Source organism: Cotesia glomerata, linkage group LG4 (assembly GCF_020080835.1).
Source record: "Cotesia glomerata isolate CgM1 linkage group LG4, MPM_Cglom_v2.3, whole genome shotgun sequence".
NCBI lineage: Eukaryota > Metazoa > Arthropoda > Insecta > Hymenoptera > Braconidae > Cotesia > Cotesia glomerata.
Window position 1 is genome coordinate 9,731,895 of NC_058161.1, and position 19,395 is coordinate 9,751,289.

General features: G+C 28.4%; 2 protein-coding genes across 5 annotated transcripts in view; one reads left to right on the forward strand and one right to left on the reverse strand.

Moving 5' to 3' along the window:
- Window positions 1-5,357: 5,357 nt before the first annotated feature.
- Window positions 5,358-7,976, forward strand: LOC123262576 (glycine N-methyltransferase). The gene is made up of 3 exons (XM_044724817.1): window positions 5,358-5,962; window positions 7,078-7,334; window positions 7,627-7,976. Exons 1-3 carry the CDS (start codon window positions 5,632-5,634, stop codon window positions 7,903-7,905), a joined length of 867 nt encoding a protein of 288 aa, XP_044580752.1. The 5' UTR covers window positions 5,358-5,631; the 3' UTR covers window positions 7,906-7,976.
- Window positions 7,977-8,001: 25 nt separating this feature from the next.
- The window catches only part of LOC123262565 (potassium voltage-gated channel protein eag), a 62,727-nt gene continuing 51,333 nt past the window's right edge, over window positions 8,002-19,395 (reverse strand). For 2 of the 4 annotated variants that reach the window (XM_044724798.1, XM_044724797.1), the window contains 4 exons: window positions 18,583-18,698; window positions 17,803-17,919; window positions 13,037-13,185; window positions 8,002-12,233 (listed from right to left, as the gene is read on the reverse strand). In XM_044724798.1, the coding sequence (XP_044580733.1) occupies window positions 11,290-12,233; window positions 13,037-13,185; window positions 17,803-17,919; window positions 18,583-18,698 (1,326 nt within the window). In that variant the 3' untranslated portion in view covers window positions 8,002-11,289. The remainder of the gene's footprint in view (window positions 12,234-13,036; window positions 13,186-17,802; window positions 17,920-18,582; window positions 18,699-19,395) is intronic. The other 2 variants (XM_044724800.1, XM_044724799.1) reach the window with 1 other exon arrangement.

Consider the following 19,395-nt stretch of genomic DNA (forward strand, 5'->3'; position numbering starts at 1 on the left):
GCACATAATCCAAACCCACAAATAGCTAACCTTCAAATTTTTCAAAATAACGGTACCCCAAATTTAAATAAATTTGATTATTTCCTTAAAACCATTCCCAAATTTGACGGAACAACAATCCAGTAGAATCATTCACAAAAGTATGTACAGACGCAAAAGTTTATATTCGCGAAGTAGATGAAAAAGTATTAGTTAGATTATTAATTTCAAAATGTAAAGGTGGACCTTTAGTTAGACTATTAAATGCAGAAATAAATACAGTAGATCAATTAATTACGTTCCTAAATTTAAATTATCGACGTAGTAAATAAGTTTCTGTCTGGTTAAGGGGGGAAATACGTGTAGAGGCTTGAAAAAATTCAAAATTTTTTTTTTTCATAAATCGCTTGTAAAACTATTGAAAAATATACAGTTAAAATTTCAGGTCAAAATTATTATTCGTTCAAAAGTTACAAGCGATTTAGTAAGTGCGCTCGGTACAGCGCCCGAGAACATAATTACCTGAACGGAGCGGTCGGTTAGGGTCGAGTAGGTAGTCATTCATATACTTCCAGGTATCTGTGAAAATACTTACAATTCGATATATGATCATATTCACAGTGCTGCTAAAAAAATATTTGAATTTTGTTGTAAGAAAGCTGTAGATGAAGAAAAAAAAGAAAATGAGAAGCACGAAAGACCTCTTCTTAATTTTAAAGTATCTGGTGATGGAACTTGGAGGAAACGAGGATTCAAATCATTATTTGGCGTTACAACTCTAATAGGCTATTATACTGGAAAGGTTGTAGATTTAGTTGTTCGGAGTAGTTATTGTCATGCGTGTGCAATATGGAAGAACAAACCGAAAACTTCACCGGAATATATAGCTTGGGAAGAAAACCATGATGAAGAAAGCTGCACACAAACACATGAAGGATCTGCGGGAAGTATGGAAGTTGAAGCTATCAAAACGATGTTTACAAGGTCAGAAGAATTACACGGAGTAAAATCCGGTACTTATATCCGCGATGGAGATTCCAAAACATTCTCAGCAGTGATAAAAATTGAACCCGTATGGTGATGAACTGACAGTAACTAAAAGCGAATGTATAGGTCATGTGCAAAAGAATGGGAACGCGACTCCGGAGCGTAAAAAGAAAAACATTTGGGCGGAAGAGGAAAGTTGACAGAAGTTTTAATAAAAAAATTAAGCACTTACTATGGACTAGCAATTAGGAGAAATGTAAATAGCGTTGAAGACATGAAAAATGAGATATTGGCAACTTATTTCCATATGATATCAACAGATGATAATCCACAACATGACAAATGTCCAAAGGGTGTAGATAGCTGGTGTAAGTGGAACGAAGCTAAAGCTCTGGGGACAGAACCTCCAAAACATCCGACACCTTTGCATCCTGACGTTCAAAAAGCGATTTTTCCAATTTATCAGGATTTATCCCGGGTAGATTTATTGGAGAGATGTTTAGGAGGCCATACTCAAAATGCTAATGAAAGTTTTAATTCAACTATTTGGCGTATGGCCCCTAAACATTTGCATAGTGGTCTAAAAACTATTGAAATTGCTGCATACTTGGCTGCTTGCTTATTCAATGAAGGCAGTTCAAGTATTTTATTAGTCATGAACGAGTTAGGTCTCATCGTTGGGAACAATAGCTTCAATCACGCACAACAATCCGACAGTCAGCGCGTAACCCGTCAGAATCGACGCAGCTCCTTGGACAGTAAAGAAGCCCGAAAAGCACGAAAAGAAAAGCTACAAGCTCAAAATGAAGCATATGAAGCTGAAGAAGGCTTACAATATGGTGCTGGAATAGCTGATTAATTGGTAAGTTGTTTCAATTCGTTTAATACAACTTTATATTAACCTTTTGGCACCGTGGCTTTATTTACCAGTAACAATTTATCGAAACAAAAATTTTTCATAAAAAATTTATCATACAAAAATTTCTCACATGCAAAAAATTCTCACTCAAAAATTTCTTGATTAAAAAAATTCTCACAGAGCAAAAAATTATCATTTAAAAGTTTCTCAAATATTTTATTTTCACTTTATCATTAAAAATTCATAATTAAATAAATATTAATTTTAATAATAATTAATAATACCAAATAAATTTTGACAATGAGAAATATTGCCTTTGTGAAAATATCGAACAAGAAATTATTGCTGATAATTTATGTCGCGAGAAATTATTGCATGAGAAAAAAGAGACGGTCACCTTAACTTTTTTCATCACTTATTTTTTAAACGCGTTTTTCTCGAAACTAGTTTTTTCGAACTAGTGTACACTCTAGCTTAAAAAGTTTTTAACCAATCATCTTCAAATTTAGTATATTATTTCTTTACATAATTGTGCTGAATATGAACCTCAATCAGAAGCAATATTTTCATTTTAACTAATTTTTATACTAAACAATAAACAAAAAAGGTAAAAACATGACTTACTTTCACAGCCGTCAAAAAAATGAAAATTTTTTTTTTTTTCTTTAAAATGAGGTTCATATAGAAGATACATGTCTAAAAAAAGTTATAATTTTGATGCATTGATTTCAGATAAAAATTATGGCCTCCATGATGTACACCAGTTGCGAAGTCGGACGACAACCTACGAGATGTATCAGCTGATATCTTTACTACTTTTTAAGTTTTATTCTTGTAAATGTAAATTTTTACTCTTCAATATATGTATAAAATAACCCAAAAGTTTGAATAAATAATATTAATTTTTTATACCTTTAAATAATTGATTAAAATCTGCTCGAAAACGGCCATCTACACGTATTTCCCCCCTTAAGACGTCACATTAGGACTTCTATAAGAAGTTTTTTAAAAGACTTCATACTGAAATCTTTCTGACTTGGATGCTGACTGGGCAGGTATACTGAATACAGGACTTTACAGTGAACTGTATACTATACAGACAAGTATACATATTTAGGTATACTAAGTACAGTGACGTTGTCCTGTACAAGTTTTCTTTAAAATAAATCTAAATATTAATTCTAACAGTTTGGTAAAGAAGCTCGTTTACCGTCAGAATTCTCTTACCTAGACGACATACCTACGTACGCTGACTATATCAAAAATCACGCAACTAGACTGTTAGAAACTCAAAAAGAAGCTAGAAAAAATCTAGAAAAGGCTAAACAAAAATCAAAAATTAGATACGATAAAAATAAACATGCGATAAATTTTAAAATAGGTCAAAACATTTACTTAGTCAAAAATCAAAAGACAGGTAAATTTGATGATAATTATTTAGGTCCATATAAAATAACCGAAATATTCCCTGATAAAAATGACATTGAGATAGAAATAAAACAAGGAAAGAGAAAAATAGTCCATTGTGACAGAGCAAAAATCGCGCATTAATAATAACGCGACACGTGATAAAATGATTTAAAGGAAAAAATTTCCAATAGACACATTTCTCTTACAAGTAAAGATGGATGTGATCAGGATCTTGTCAATCATATTGGTATTAACTTACATAACTTCAAGATATTTTCTTTCTTTCCTTCTCTCAAAAATTCTTCTTCTTTCTCCCTACAATTGCAGAAAAATATAGATTAACGCAAATAATTTCATTTTTTTTACTTCTTGAAAAAAAAAAAAAATAAATAAATAAATAAATATAAAACACTTAAATTCATTAATACATCAGAATAAGAAAATATCACGAGAAACAAATTTTTAACTTCCCGCTAAGAAAATCGAAGATTTTCAAAAATCGGGAAGTTATTGTTTTCACCCCGTTTTGCAAAAATCGAGTTTTCATCAGATCTCGACGTTTGAAGGTCACAGGAAGCTTCCCTGACTATCCCCGTGAGGTTGTCACGGTGTCTGTATATGTGTGTGTGTGTGTGTGTGTGTGTGTGTGTGTGTGTGTGTGTGTGTGTGTGTGTGTGTGTGTGTGTGTGTGTGTGTGTGTGTGTGTGTGTGTGTGTGTGAAAGTATGTGAACCGCTTATAACTTTTGAACGGCTTGACCGATTTCATCGTGGTTGGTGCTATTCGAAAGGGCTTGACCAAACTTAGATTTTGAAAACTATTTGGACCGATTCAGATCAATAGATTTTGAGAAATCTTCAAAAAACTGAAAAAAAATTTTTTTTCAAATGTGGTTTTTTTGGAATAACTTTTAAACGACTTGATGGTTTAATTCCAAAAACTAATCAGCTCTTGAACTTAAAAAACCACGCCGATCGCCACCAGTCCGGTCAAAATCGGTTGATTCGTTCGAGAGATATCGTGAACGAAAGAAAACCGAAAAAAGTGTTTTTTCGGAATAAATCTGAAATTCCTAGCGCGATCAATTCAAAATTTAAAATTCTTTGTGAGGTTTGAAAAACTGCGTTGAATGCTTCCAACCACGTGAAAATCGGTTTATTCATTCAAAAGTTATTGCGGTTTAAAAATTCAAAAAATAGTGTCTTATCAAATCTCTATCAGACTTTTGAGCTCGAAGAGCTCAAAAGCATAGGAAAGCAATCTCTTTGAGCTCGGAGAGCTCAAAATAACCCATAAATTGTATTTTTAAGCTCGAAGAGCTCAAAAACGTCATTGGTGCAATTTTAAGCGCCTAAGTATGGAATTAGCGGGAAGTTGCAGGGATGGCCTTCAGGGTCAACCGTTTTCCTAATTTTTTTTCAGAGAAATAATGACATACTGTTTCTTTCAGAAAACCTAAAGTTAATTTATTAAATTGTAAAAAAATTGCTTGAATTAAATTTGAGCACAGCATTATGTTCATATATAGATTTTCGATATAAATAATGAATTAATAGAATAATAATAGTAGAAGGCTGGTAATAGCCTGGTCGGCTCGGTGTTCGCTTTTCGAAAGAGTAGAACCCGGGTTCGATCCCAGCACGCACTAATATTTTTCAGTGATTATAATTAAAAATATGTGCGTCACTCATAGCATACCATCCTCATCCCTTGGACGGGTACATATAAGCAGGGTGCACGGGTAGTTGGAGGCTCTCTTCTTCTAAAGCTCTTCTTGATCTTAAAGTTACGAACTTAAGACTCTTGATAATTAATTCTTGTTGAGAGACTATTAAATCTAATACCACTACGTACTTCACGGCAGTTGACAAACCGTACAATTTCCAAGTGTATTTTAAATAGTTAAATAAATTCATTTGTTAATTAAATTCACCGAAGTTAGTTATTTCGGAGTTAATTCGAGAACCTCTACTTACGACTCTGGAGGTCGTAAAATCTTTATCTCCAGCTCTAGTTGTTCTACTGGTTACTTACAAACCCGTGAGGTAACCGGGACGTAACAGATGTAATACGTCAGTTAACAAATCAAGAAGCAACCACCAACTAAAAAAACAGAAGTCTGTAGATTAATAAAAACACTATCAACCAATATTCGTTCGTCTTGAGCAAGTGTAAATTTCGTAATAGACATCATAATAGAAACAGAATATCGTTAAGCTGATTAATACTATTGAAGGAATTAAATTATCTCTATTTTTTTTTTTGTTCACTTTATCAGTCCGACTCGTGGCGTACTGGCCCCTCAGTATATAAATAAGTGGATCACGGGTATCGGTGCCAGTCTTTTAGAATCTCACGACTAATCCTCTAGTCATTTTAAAATTTATTTTAACAAAAATGGATTTAGTGTTTCGTACCCGAACTCCTGGAGCCGCTGCCGAAGGTGTACGCGATCAGTATGCCGATGGAAAAGCTGCAGAAGTATGGAAGACTTTGATCGGAGACAAAAAACAACGTACTCAGGTTTATAAAAACTTTTTAGTGGGTTTGTTACGTGAAAAGGGCTGCAAAAGAATCCTTGATGTAGCCTGCGGTACTGGTATCGACTCAATAATGCTAATTGAAGAAGGTTTTGAAGTCGTTAGTGTCGACGCGTCCGACAAAATGCTCAAGCATGCCCTCAAGGACCGATGGGACCGTAGGAAAGAACCTGGTTTCGATAATTGGAGTAATTATATTTTTTATTATTTATTATGTTATGTTAATATTCAATTAACTATGTTGTTCCTTTGAATTGATTTATACATTTCTGAGATAAAATTTCAAATTTAAATTGCGCTTATATAAACTGTGTGAACTTGAAAGTCAAATTATTATGATTAAATTGATATTTATTAATTATTTTAGCTTATCTGGGCAGTAATTGACTAACATATTGAGTAAAATTTAATTTCATTTTGATCAAGTGTAAAAAAAAATTCAGAAAATATGCACGTAAAAAATTTAATATATGCGTGTAGATTTTCAGTAAAATGAGACGATAAATTTATAACTTGTTTATAAAAATATTTATGAATAATTTTAAACTAAAAGTTTTTTCAACTCATTGTAATTTCAAGTCCATTTAATTAATGTAAGTCTCTTGTACGTTTATTCCTTTTAGTCATTATATTAGCTGACATTGAATATTTATTTCAGGCTCATTACTGGCAATAAATAATAATCTTCTTGAAAATATAAATTTTTGTCCTAAAGCGACGTATAAATTATTGAAATATTCAAAAGTCACAATTTACTATCTTCATTAAGGGTTTTATAGTTAAAATCTGTATTTATATTTTTGTTTATCTCAATCTATTGATACAGTTGTATATATTGATAATTTTTATGAATATTCAACCATCTCATATGTCGGAAGTATTGCAGCTGATAACAAAAATATATTGTAATTTATAATTATAAATTTTAATTGAAGTTCAAATTATCAGTGGTAAACTTTATCATAACTGTTTAAAAAATGTTTAAATAATAAATAATACGATTAATGATTATCAGTATATTTACAGACAGGGTCATATAATTTTTTGATTAAATGCAATAATTGACTGAAAGTATATTGTATGATAATATTTTATAATTATTGATAATTGTTCTGTTTTTTAACTTATATAAGTTGTTTTTAGATTATTAGAAAGGCAATGAACTCTGATAAAGTATCTAAGATACAAAAATTAATTTTTAATAACTTCAAATGCAATAAAGTTATTTGCTTCAAATAATTTTTCATTATAATTACAATTATAACAATAATAATTTTTATTGACTGTATTTTTTATTTTTTAGTTATCGAAGAAGCAAACTGGCTAACTCTAACGAAAGACATCAAGCAGCTAATTGGCAGCGGTTTTGACGCTGTAATCTGCTTAGGAAACAGTTTCGCTCATATCCATGACGCTTACGGCGACCAGAGAGAACAGAAACAAATATTAAAAAACTTCGAGATGTGCTTAAAGCCAGGAGGCTTTCTTCTTATCGATCACAGGAATTATGATTATATTTTGGACGGCGGGGTCGCACCGGCGAGATGCATTTATTATAATGTAAGAACCAAATTTTATTATTTTTATTTATAGTCCTCAGGGTAACCAGAACCCACTTTAAAATTTTCCATTAAATTGAGTCGAGATTCAACTCAGCTCCGCTGATGGATGAAATAAAATAATAATAATTCATCCATAATCTTAGTATAATTTTCAAGGGTGGATATTTCTATCCGGGCTTAAGTTACCTTGATTAATAGAACCTGAAATTCAATAATATAAATAAGTAATAATATTGATATTAATTTAAATAAAACAAAAATAACCGATGAATTTTCCTTACTTTTTCCAGAGTCCGCATACCAAAGATATAAGAACCTCCGTTTATTGGGTTTCTGGTGAGCCACAAATGGTCATCCTGGATTACTTCTTGTCCTTGGATGAAAATAACGATGATCCAGAGAATCGAAATGAATTTCGCTTATCTTACTATCCCCATCGGCTTAATGTCTTTCGGGACATGTTAAGAGAAATATTTTCCCAAAAGGACCATAAAATTTTTGGTGACTTCAAACCTCTTAATGAGGTCAAAGTACCAGCATTTTTTATTCATATCATTGAAAAAAAGTAATCTTATTTCATGTTATAAGACTGGAATTTTTGTAAAGATCTTAAATAAATAAAAATAATTATAATAATAAATGATACTTTTTAATTAATAAAATAATTTGTTTATGAGATATGTACGATAAACGTACATAAACTTTATTTCAGATTATTTTGTATAAATAGTAAATATACACGTTGGAAAGCCAAGACTAGAAGGTATCCCTTGATTTTATTAAAAATTAATACATTTCATTATTTTATTTATAATTTCTTAAAATAATACGTCGTAAAAATGAAATGCAAATGAGCTCCGATAATTGCACAGTTATTCACTTTATTTTTCATGTATTATATAATTGTTTTGTTTTATTCAGCGTGAAAAATAAAACTTCATCTTCAGTAAGAAGAGCAATTTACGTCAAGGGATTTTATTTATTTATTTATATTAATTATCATTTAAATGACGAGAATTTTTTCGCAACATCGCGCACAGCCCAAGTAAAAAGTTGGACGAACAGTTGTGATAGCAAAATTTTACACCCTTTCACGATTCTTATAACAATGTTTGTTCATTTATTATATATTTGTTCAATATATATTTATTTAATTCATTTTTATTTATATTTATGTTTATTTTTTATTAATCTTGTTCTTAATGTACTGTCGCTTCATTGTTTGTCATAATTAACTTCAATTAGACCCGTTTCATAGCTCTGTCTTTCAATATCATACACAATAACTAAATCCGTATATTTTCTTTTTTTCTTTCTTTAAATTAATTAATTCACTCATTAAATAATTGATTGATTGATTTATGAAATTATTTATTAATTTTTTTTGTAACTTTGTCGTTTTGTTATTCTCATTAGCTGTTTTAAGCGATGCAAAAATAATATTATCCTAAAGTTTGCACATTGTTTTCGAAGCAATTTGAGTGAGAAGGAAGGCAGTTAAACGAGCTTGCACGAAGGGCGGTCTTATTTTTATTTTTTATTATTATTTATAGTAATCGTCGGTGTCTATAAAAAAATGTGTAGTATTTATAATTAAAATACACATATTTTTAATGTGACATTTTGTCAACGATACTGAAAACTCCAAAAAATTTATCAACATCTTTTAAACTTTCGTACATTTGTTAACTACTTATAGAGACCTGGACTCTATTTGTTTACGCTTCATTCGATAATTGTACTTATCAATATCTACTTTGCAATCATTAATTACTCAGTTTCTTCTTGCTTTTTGATACTAAAAAGTTCCAAAATTTTAATAACAATAGCATATAAAGAAGAAAATTCACTGTACTTCATCAAAGTAACACTTCAGAAAAAATTTTTCGCTCTGCAAATAGAGTCCAGAGCTTTTTATTGAATTTTCATTCTTTTAACACCTAATTAACAATCTCCATATTTGTTCTTATGATAATTTCAATAACATCAAATAATTTATCTTTGTCTCTTATTCTCTCATTTACATCACTCTTTCATAGCCTAATATTTGGTATTTTTTAAATATATATTGTCAATGTATACGTGTGTGTATGTATGTGTGCTGTTATGATAAAAATATTAAGAGAGTAATATTAAAGCAAACTATACATTTATTAAATATATACTATACGTAAACTCTATGATTGAATTACGTAGGCATTTTTTCATTTTTAGATAATAATTTAATATGTTATATTCATTTATATATATTATGTATTTATTTTTATTTTTATGAATATTGTTATTTGTTTTCTTCTCTTATTTTTCTTAGGCATTATAAAAAGACACACACGTATACACAACATATTACGCCAGTCAACTATTTCATACTCTCTATACATATATATACAGTTTTAATTTTATTAGAGCTTGATTAAGATTTTGACAATAAAAATGATGCTTACATTTTTCACTAAGTGGCGTTAAAATTATATTTATCGCTTTTTCTTTTCGCAAGTACTTGTAATCCACGTCATTTAATATTAATAGACGTTCCAAATATTTTTTATAAAACAGCGCTCTGAGTTTGAGGAAACTTATAGTCTCCTTTAGTTCTTCGCTCGTGGATCCTTCGGAACTCAAACGTCAGCTCTTAGGCATGGTGTGATCTACAGAATAAGAAACCCCCAGTTATTGCCGACTCAGAGAAGACTAGTATTTTTTTTAATTCCTCGGAGTAGGGTTTCCGGACACTGACTTCATTCTTTTTATGTACAAATGTTATCTTTTTTTACTTAAAATTTATTATTTTAATAATTACATTATGCATATTATATACATCTAATATAAATATTGCTGTTTGGCGTCGTTATTTATTCATCAATTCGCGTTGTTCAATTCTAATTACTTTCAAACATGATACTTTATTAAAAAATACGATTATTTATAATAACAATATTGAAGAACAAAAAATATTAAAGAAATGATTTATTAACGGTTAAATAAACTTCTGTTAAACTTAAATTGAACGCAACGACGCGAAGTAATGCGACGATACAATTTTATATATATATAATTATATATATATTGTATATATTATTATTTTTTTCATTGTCTCTCGTAATACAATTGACACTAATCATTGTCCTCTGTACAATTTAAGCAAAATCAGATAAAAAAAATCGATCAATTGTAATTTTTTTTAAACATATTTTTGAAGGTATAAACTTTGAACTGAAAAAAAATATTTTTTTTTTCCATCACAACGGGTATCCCTCTGAACATCACAGTAAGAATCAAGTTCTTTTATCAATCTCGTGGAAATACTTCGATTTTAAAATCATTAAAATTAATCTTATATTCACGGATATTTTTTAATATTTATAATCATTCATAATCAATTATCACCAATACTATCTATTGCGCTTGTATTTTTTACTCTACTACGTGAACAATTTATTACTCAATTATTCCAGATCCATACTTATCTTAAGTTCCTAAAAACAATCTTACGAATAAATACGACCTATGAATATAATTAATTACTATCATTATATTTTTAAATAACGATAATCCGAATAAATTATACGTGTAAATATCTTTTCACATTGTCGTTTTACTAAAAATATAATATCAGTAATTAGTAACTAAAAACTTATTAAATCTCCAATGAAAATCAATCGCAACTACGCTCGCAGCAAGCAGTTTCCAGCGAAGGCATTAGCAGACGCATTTAATAGGTAAATGTCGTTGCTATTTTATTAAATACTTTTCTATTTTTTTTTTTATAATTTAATTTAAAACCATATCAATAATAATAATAATTAATAATAAATATTTATTTGTTTAATAACAATCAGTCAAATCTCACGAATTTAAATCAATTCCGTACGACGTGAGCACCTTAAAAAAAATAATAATAATAATACTAAAATAAATTAATAAAAACACCAAGCTATAAGTTTAACAATTTTTCACAAATATTCTCTAGGTCTTGGCGGTGGTCTTTTACGTTCACTTTTATCCGCACTTGCTGATTCACGCTCGTCGGCATCAAGCATCTGCGTTGTTTCCGACACATCGGTCGGGCTAATTGGTTGCGTAGCAAGTGGCGCAAGAGGAGCGACACCTTTATTGCGGGATTTACTACGCCGTTTACGGAGAATTAGTGGTCCAAGAGCTGAAGAATCATCTCGTGACGTCGACGCCTGGGTGAGACGCTCCAATAATTCTTTGTTTACCTCTCTTGACGATAATTTGTAGTCAGCAGAACCCCCAGTCAGTCTTTCTGTGCACGAGTCCTTGGATCTACTGTCGGATGATTGCTGCTGCTGATGATGGTGATGATGGTGATGGTGATGATGGGTGGGTAGTTCTTTGACTTGAAGTCTTTCACCAAATTCACGAATAGGGTCCAAAGGTGGCAATGATTTATCTGGCAAAATAGAAGGTGTTTGCGTACCCGCGTCATTTCCACCTTGGGAACTACCAGCAGCACTACTTTGAGAACTAGGAGGTGGGAGTCTACTCATTACAGTTTGTAACAAGTCTTCTAACTTGGCTAACCGTTGATTTACTCGCTGTACCTCAAGTTTAAGATCAACTTTAACTTCGAGTACCGCTGCCAGTATTTCTCGATCTTGCCCAGGTTGTGATGTTATAAGACCACCGTCGTAACTCTCAAGACGTCGAAGTGACAATTGCTTTGATTCTACCGTCAATGTCGTTGTTTGCGGAGGGTCTTTTGTTGTCTCTGCGTCAGCAACTTCCTCAATCGTACCACTCAATTTACCTAATTTTGGAAATACTTTATTTGTTCCAGCACTAGAACTTGGTCTTGAATCACGAGCACTTAATGTTCTTTTGAATGTGTCGGTACCGGTACCACCTTCGCTTCCAGAATCCAAACTCGAACTTCCTAATAATAAATTTAATAATTCAATCATTAATTATCCTGAGCATTTTTAAATCAAAAGCTGAGTTGCAAATAATTAATTTTGATCTTAATTACAAAATATCATAGTCAATTAGTAATTTTAACTATCAACTGAAACATATTTCAATAATTCTGAAATTTTTTCTACACTTGGAAGACCGAAAAAAAAAAAAGGATTTTTCAATCATTTTTTTCTGAAAACCTTTCAATTGATTTATATAAAAATTTTTTTATTATAAAATATTATCTAGAGATTAATCGAAGGAATATTAAATATACTTATTTTCAACACAATGTCGGCTTATATAAATTCTGTTCGTATAAATTTAAAATTTTAAAAATTATACGAAGATAATATCTTAAAAGTTTAATTTTCAACAAATAAACTGAAATTATAAGTGGTTAAAACCGGTACTTCTACCCTATAGAAGTTTTAATTTTATTTTATCGCCAGCGCACGTTGGAGATGTTTTGATGATATTCTTCAGCAAGGGAAAATCGTTGGTTTATTTTTTTCGTATAAAATAAAAAAAAAAATAGAAATAAAATTTGAAAATCATTCAATTTTTTTAGTTTTATGAAGTAAAGATTCAATAAATAATTAAAAATTATATTTCCGAAAAACAATCAAAACAACTAATTGAAACCTTTGTGTTGCTATGTAAATAAACTTCAGATTGATACATGAAAATATTAACCATTGACAATTCAAAATTGATTTATTAATTCCAATATTTTTAATTTAAAAATTTGCAACGTTGATTAAATATAAGAAGAAATATTACCGAGAAGACGACCCCATTTGCTCGCACGAGGACGCGGAGCTGAAGACTCTTCTCCGGAGGATGGTTTTTTGGTATGAGAACTCTCGGTGTCCTTGCTATCCTTGCTGTCGCCCTTCTCGATATCCGCCGCGTGTCGCTCTCTTCGGAATCTGTGTCGAGAAAATAAAAATAAAATAAAATAAATAAAAATTAAATTCACATGAACAATCGACTTAAATGAACGATATCGGGTTAGATATATAGTGGGGTATTAAAAAAAGGCCGGATACTATACGCGGATTAGTCCAAAATTATTTGTTACTGTTATTGTTGTTACTGTTTTTGAAGTGGATACTACATTTTTCAGATTTATTTCTTCTTTAAAATGTAGACTCCTCAAATATTTATCCATCCGACAGTTAATATTTTCATCCATAAGTTTTTATGATATAAAAAAATATTGTTAGTACGGATAGCAAATAAACATTTTGTTTTAGTTAAAAATACTTTTCGGTGTTAATTAATTATACTTATTATTGCGTTCTTACATTAATTTATTACAAAATAGCTACAGAGGCTATAAAAGGGAACAGCTCCAGCGGTGTCACGAGCAACCTACTTTGGTGTGCCTACAGGAAAGTAAAAAGATATATTCGTGATAAAATGGCGATAAATGTCTAAAAAATTAATGATTAATGAACATTAATTATATTAAATAATTTATTTTTAACAGCTCGGGTAGTGAAAAAATTCTTTTAAACAACAAATTTTTAATTCAGACAGTTGCTAGCCACGTAACACTAACTTCGTACTTTTTTGGACTGTTCTGAAAAGGTAAAAGTGCATTTGTAAATTTTTGGGAAAACTATAGGATTTTTTATTGAATTGAAAAATTAGAATGTGAAATAATAAAAAATAATAAAAAAAATTTATTTTTAACTTTTTTTCTTTAAGAAAAATTTTACAATATTTATGAATGAGTGGTTTCAATGTTGACCCAAAAAATAATCAATACGTTTTCGAATTTCAAAATTAATTGTGGTTAATAAAAAAATGTCACTGTCCCAAAAATGTCCAAAATGTCAAAATAATTATGAATATTTTTAATTCAATAAAAATCTCATATTTTTCCCCAAAAATTCAAAGAAATAATCTTATCTCATCAAAACGTTTCAAAAAAGTAATAAATTGTTTCACATCTTGATATTTTTTTGTTGTAGACAAGTTCGGGACAAATTCATTTTATACATGAGAATAATAATAATAAATATGTATAAACAATGAAGTATATTAATAAAATTATCAAATACTATAGTTCATTAAGCATTATTAAGTTGACGATATACAATTGTGAATAAATAAAAGCTATTCGAATAAAAATATCAAAAAAATAATTATTTAAAATTTATATTTTCAGTTTATACATATGTAAATATAAATAAATTTATTGTTATTCGAATAACTTAATAATATTATAATTTGTATATAAAAAATTAAAGTACAGGTGACAGAGATATAATTGAATCCTAGAGTGTGTTTAATATCGCATGCACTTGGCATAATAAATAATATAATTCAAGTATAAGTAATATGTAATTTATCATTATATATAATACTGAGCTTTAGCGCACAAGGTTTACGATAAATAAATTAAATTTATAGGAAAGGATATGGGAGTTTTAAAAAGATAAAAGAGATTACATAAAATAAATATAATAAAAAATAGTTACACTAAATTCTATCTTACTCTTGATTTTTTTATTTTTTGATTTTTAATAAGTTTTCTAAGAGCGTAGTTTTTTTAAATTAGTGAAAATATCGATCAATGAAAGAATAATTAAATTAATAGACGGAGATTAATTGAGCGAGAGAAAGTCAAAGAGAAAATAATTGACGAAAAATACAGAAAAGAGAACGATTGTGATAGAATAGAATATATATTATAGACGGAACAAGTTATAAGTAAGTAAGAAGAGATACAGACTAGAAAGAGAATGTGACATGTGCCTCGAATAGAATTCGCTCGTACAACATAACAATTCGGTACTGGCTTAATGTACTCGTTCAGACGTTTAACTATATGTCACGTAACAAGACTCGGCATCTATAAGCCTGCCGTACGTCAGTCGACTTTGCAAAAAGAAAAAAAAAGAAAAGGTTTTTTGGGGAATTATGAAGATTAAAAATAGGGTACTTTTTAAGTTGTTTGATGTTAAGAGTAGTTAAAAGTGACATAGAAACGGAGGTATTAGTTACATACTTGCAGAGTTGGGCGCAATAAAAATTTTCCTGTACCAAGAAATATTTTACTTTTATAATAAATTTTAATAAATGAAATGGGCAAATTGATTAAAGAAATTAATTACATTAATAACTCTGATTTTCAATCAAAAAATTTTTTTTTTAATTTTGATTAAATTCTACGAAGAATTTAAATAAATTAATTATGGATATCGGTTAATTAGAAATGAATGATTAATTAATTAATTAAATAATTTATTTTAGTTTAATCAATTTTTTAAATTAATTTCTACCAATTACTAAAATACAGTAAAAAAACTTATATATAGTCATTAATCATCAATTAAATAATTACATAAACTTTTATAATTTGAATCGTTTAATGAAAGCAATTTATTTATTCAAAGAAAAAAAAAACTAATTATTTAATTAATTAACATATATTAAACATCAATTGTTTAATCTATACTAATATTATAAAAAGAGAAGATTTGATTGTTTGTTTGTTTGTTGTTTGTTGTTTGTTTGTTTGCATTGAATAGGCTCTAAAACTACTGAACCGATTTGAAAAATTCATTTACTGTTGGGAAGCTACACTATCCTCGGGTGACATAGGCTATATTATATTATAATTAATTTTGAAATTTTTGTTAAATACCCGTGCGAACCCGAAGCGGACTGTTAGTTACTAATAAACTGATTTAAAATTGATATATAAAAACTTGAATTTATTAACGCTCAAAACGGAATATTTGCCATGCTAAAGCTTTATGCTGCTCCAAAAACTGTATAAAATTTTACATTGTAATACTTGACTGTAATATTTACAAGTAAAGATGAAATGGTTTCATTAATAGAGCAAAGAGTATTTAGCGTAGTGGAAGAAAATAAGTAAAAAGTAAAGTAAAGTCGACTGGCGTATTGTTACCGCGACAAAGCCTTTTTGCGAATGATGCCGCGTCCGCTTGCGCCGTCATCGCGCCTCTATAAGTATAGAAGAAATATTAGATAGATATATGTATGTAATAATAGTAATAGTAATAATACTAGTTAATAATTTGATATGAATATATAATATATAATAAAAAAAACATAAATGCGCATAACCCTCTAAAGGCGTATAATTTACAGCACTCTAGCATTCGTATAAATATTTATATTGCCCTTGGACGCTTAAAACATTTCGGAGTGTTTATTATTTAATTTACTGATTTATTTATTTAATGATGTAAATTTATTAATTAATCAATTAATGAATAGTTGTTTGATTAAATTTATCCAGTCCGAAATGTCTTGAGGGATGTAATTTAAATAAAAAGCGTCGCAGATATTGTAGATTTTTTTAGTAGTTTTTTAAATATACAAAAAAATTATGATAATAATAATAATAAATTACAATGAAAATGAGTACCAAAAGTTTGAACGAAAAATCTAGTGACAATGATAATAATTTATCGTCGTATGTATCAAAAGTTTCTCTCGCCCGTATACATGAATAATTACGCAGTTTTACTAATATATGATGATGATGATGATGATGATAATAATAATAATAATAATAATAATAATATTTTTAATAGAGATTTGGACTAAATAAGTGAATAATATTTATAATAATAATTATAATTTTTGTAATGAAAGATAATATATAACAATGAATATTATAAATAGAACAGAATTAATAAAAGTAAAAAATGATGTTGCTAATAACAATAAGAGTTTAATTTTTATTATAATAATAATAATAATCAAAAAATAATAATAATAATTCAATAATAATAGTCATTAAAAATAAAACAAATATAAACAATAAAAAAATAATAGATATAGTTGACACAATAAAAGATACGTTAAGCGATTAAAATAGAAAGAAAGATAATTTAATGTAATTTATTTAATTGGTACTCAAATACGAAACTCGAGTTATTATTTTTATTATCAAATATGCATGACACACATTCACTGTTGTAATATTATTTCTAACGAAAATATATTTTTTTTGTCAACAAATCTTCATTCAGAAAGTTTTTTTTTTTGCAATTTAATTAATTAACAGGTAAAACTATTGTCGTGATATTTGCTCGAGGAATATAAATATAGAATAAAATAATTTTGTAACTATTTCATACAAGTTACAATTTAAAATTGTTTATTTGAATGGAAATATTGTACTGAATTTTTTGAAAATAAAAAGTATGTAATAAATTAAGATAATAATTGCTGTTTAATTGAATTAAATAATAAATTTTATCTAAAAATATTTTTTCTACCATTTAAGAGTCTTGCAAGTTTAGCTTCTTATCATAACTCAAATTATTGAAACTACAAATAAATTTTTCGAGCTTACATATTAGAGTACTAATTTTTTATAGTAATAATAATAATAATAGTAATAATAATAATAATAATGACAGTTAATATAGGAATAAATAATTTATACTCCAATATAATAATGATAATAATAATAATAATAATAAATACATAGCAAGAAAAAATGGCATAAAGAAAATGTAAATATTAAATAAATACGTAATAAATGAAATTGCCTAAAACTGGGCCACGGTGGCAGGACGTTGACTGTCAGCTCCTCGTCGGAGTCCTGAGGCTTACGAGCTGGTGTAGTTCTCGGTGTGCCATGATGAGATACTTCATCGGGCTTGAACCTTTTTGGGCACAGTATTCAGCCACGAGATCAACACTTCGTGTTATCACCATTACATATTATTGTTATCCTCGTATATATTATTATTTTATATAATTTAATAATATTTGCGCTATTATTTAGTCTTAATGAACATAGTTTATATGTACGAGTACTTATATTAATATTAATTTTAATTAATAATTAAGGTACACTACGGATTAGCGAACGCTGTATTAATAAATAATTTCAATCACTTTCAAGTATTTCAACGACTGCATGTTTCATTTTTATATGTAAGTAACTTGCTTTTAAAATCAATAAACAAATAAATCAAGTGAATTAAAAATTAAATATACATTACCGCGGCTGAATTTCGATATCAACATCAGGCGTCGCAAATCCGTTTACTCGCGCGTGTTCTTATTTTTTATTCATTAAGTCTTGTACTTTATTTTATATAATATAATACTATGTATATTACAAGTACTGAAAACTTTTTTTATTTTATTTTAGCTTCCTTTAAACATGAAAATAAATGCATCATAGATTCATTAAATCGAGTAATTTATCAGATAAAATATCAAACATAAAATATTTGTAATACTGTACTTAAGATTTTCTTATTATTTATATTTTTATAATAATGAGTAGTATTGCCTGAAAAGTAATAATTGATGCTTACCTCGAGAATATTTTTCGCACGAGGTGATCCTGTGTCTGGTCCAATTGAGGCTCATTTTTCCTCCTTTCTGCAAGCTCTTTTTCACGACGTACATCCGCGACTTTTCGAAATATGAGCTGAAAACCAATTTGTTTGTTAAAATTACTAATTTGACAGTTAATTAACAGTTATTCGATATTTTCCTTTAAAATAAAGTGATAATTAATCAACTACTCAGTACTCTGCACTCTGATTATAAACATCCGCTAAAATAACTTAAAATATTTATTTTTTATTAACTCTTACAAAAAGTTATTTATGCAAATTTCAAATTTATAACTTCAATTAGTATTTACATTTATTACAAAGTAAACTTTTAATTGCATTTAGAATTCAGAACAAATTCAAATTTCCTTCTTATAAATTTTTAATCATGATTTGGAAGTGTTTTTAATTATTGATCAGAGAGCGAAAGTAATTCTAACTTTCGAAAATTTTTGTAATTTAGCAAAAATGTTTAAAAATTTGAATTCCAATAAAATAAATATTACGTAGAGTATAATCAATAAACGTTATTGACTTGTCGAATTGTCTACTGTGGAATCATTTATTTATAGTAAAAACAAACACTAACTATAAAAATAATTATACACTTTTATTTGTATCAATTTGAATAAATTAAATTTGTTAAGAAAAAAATTATTTTTCGACTTATTAATCAATTTTTTATAAAAAACATTTTTTACGGAGTGAAATAAACTTTTCATTTCAAAGAAATCCTACAAGAAAAAGAAATTAATTTCATTGAAGAAGATTACAATTAATTTTCTAGAC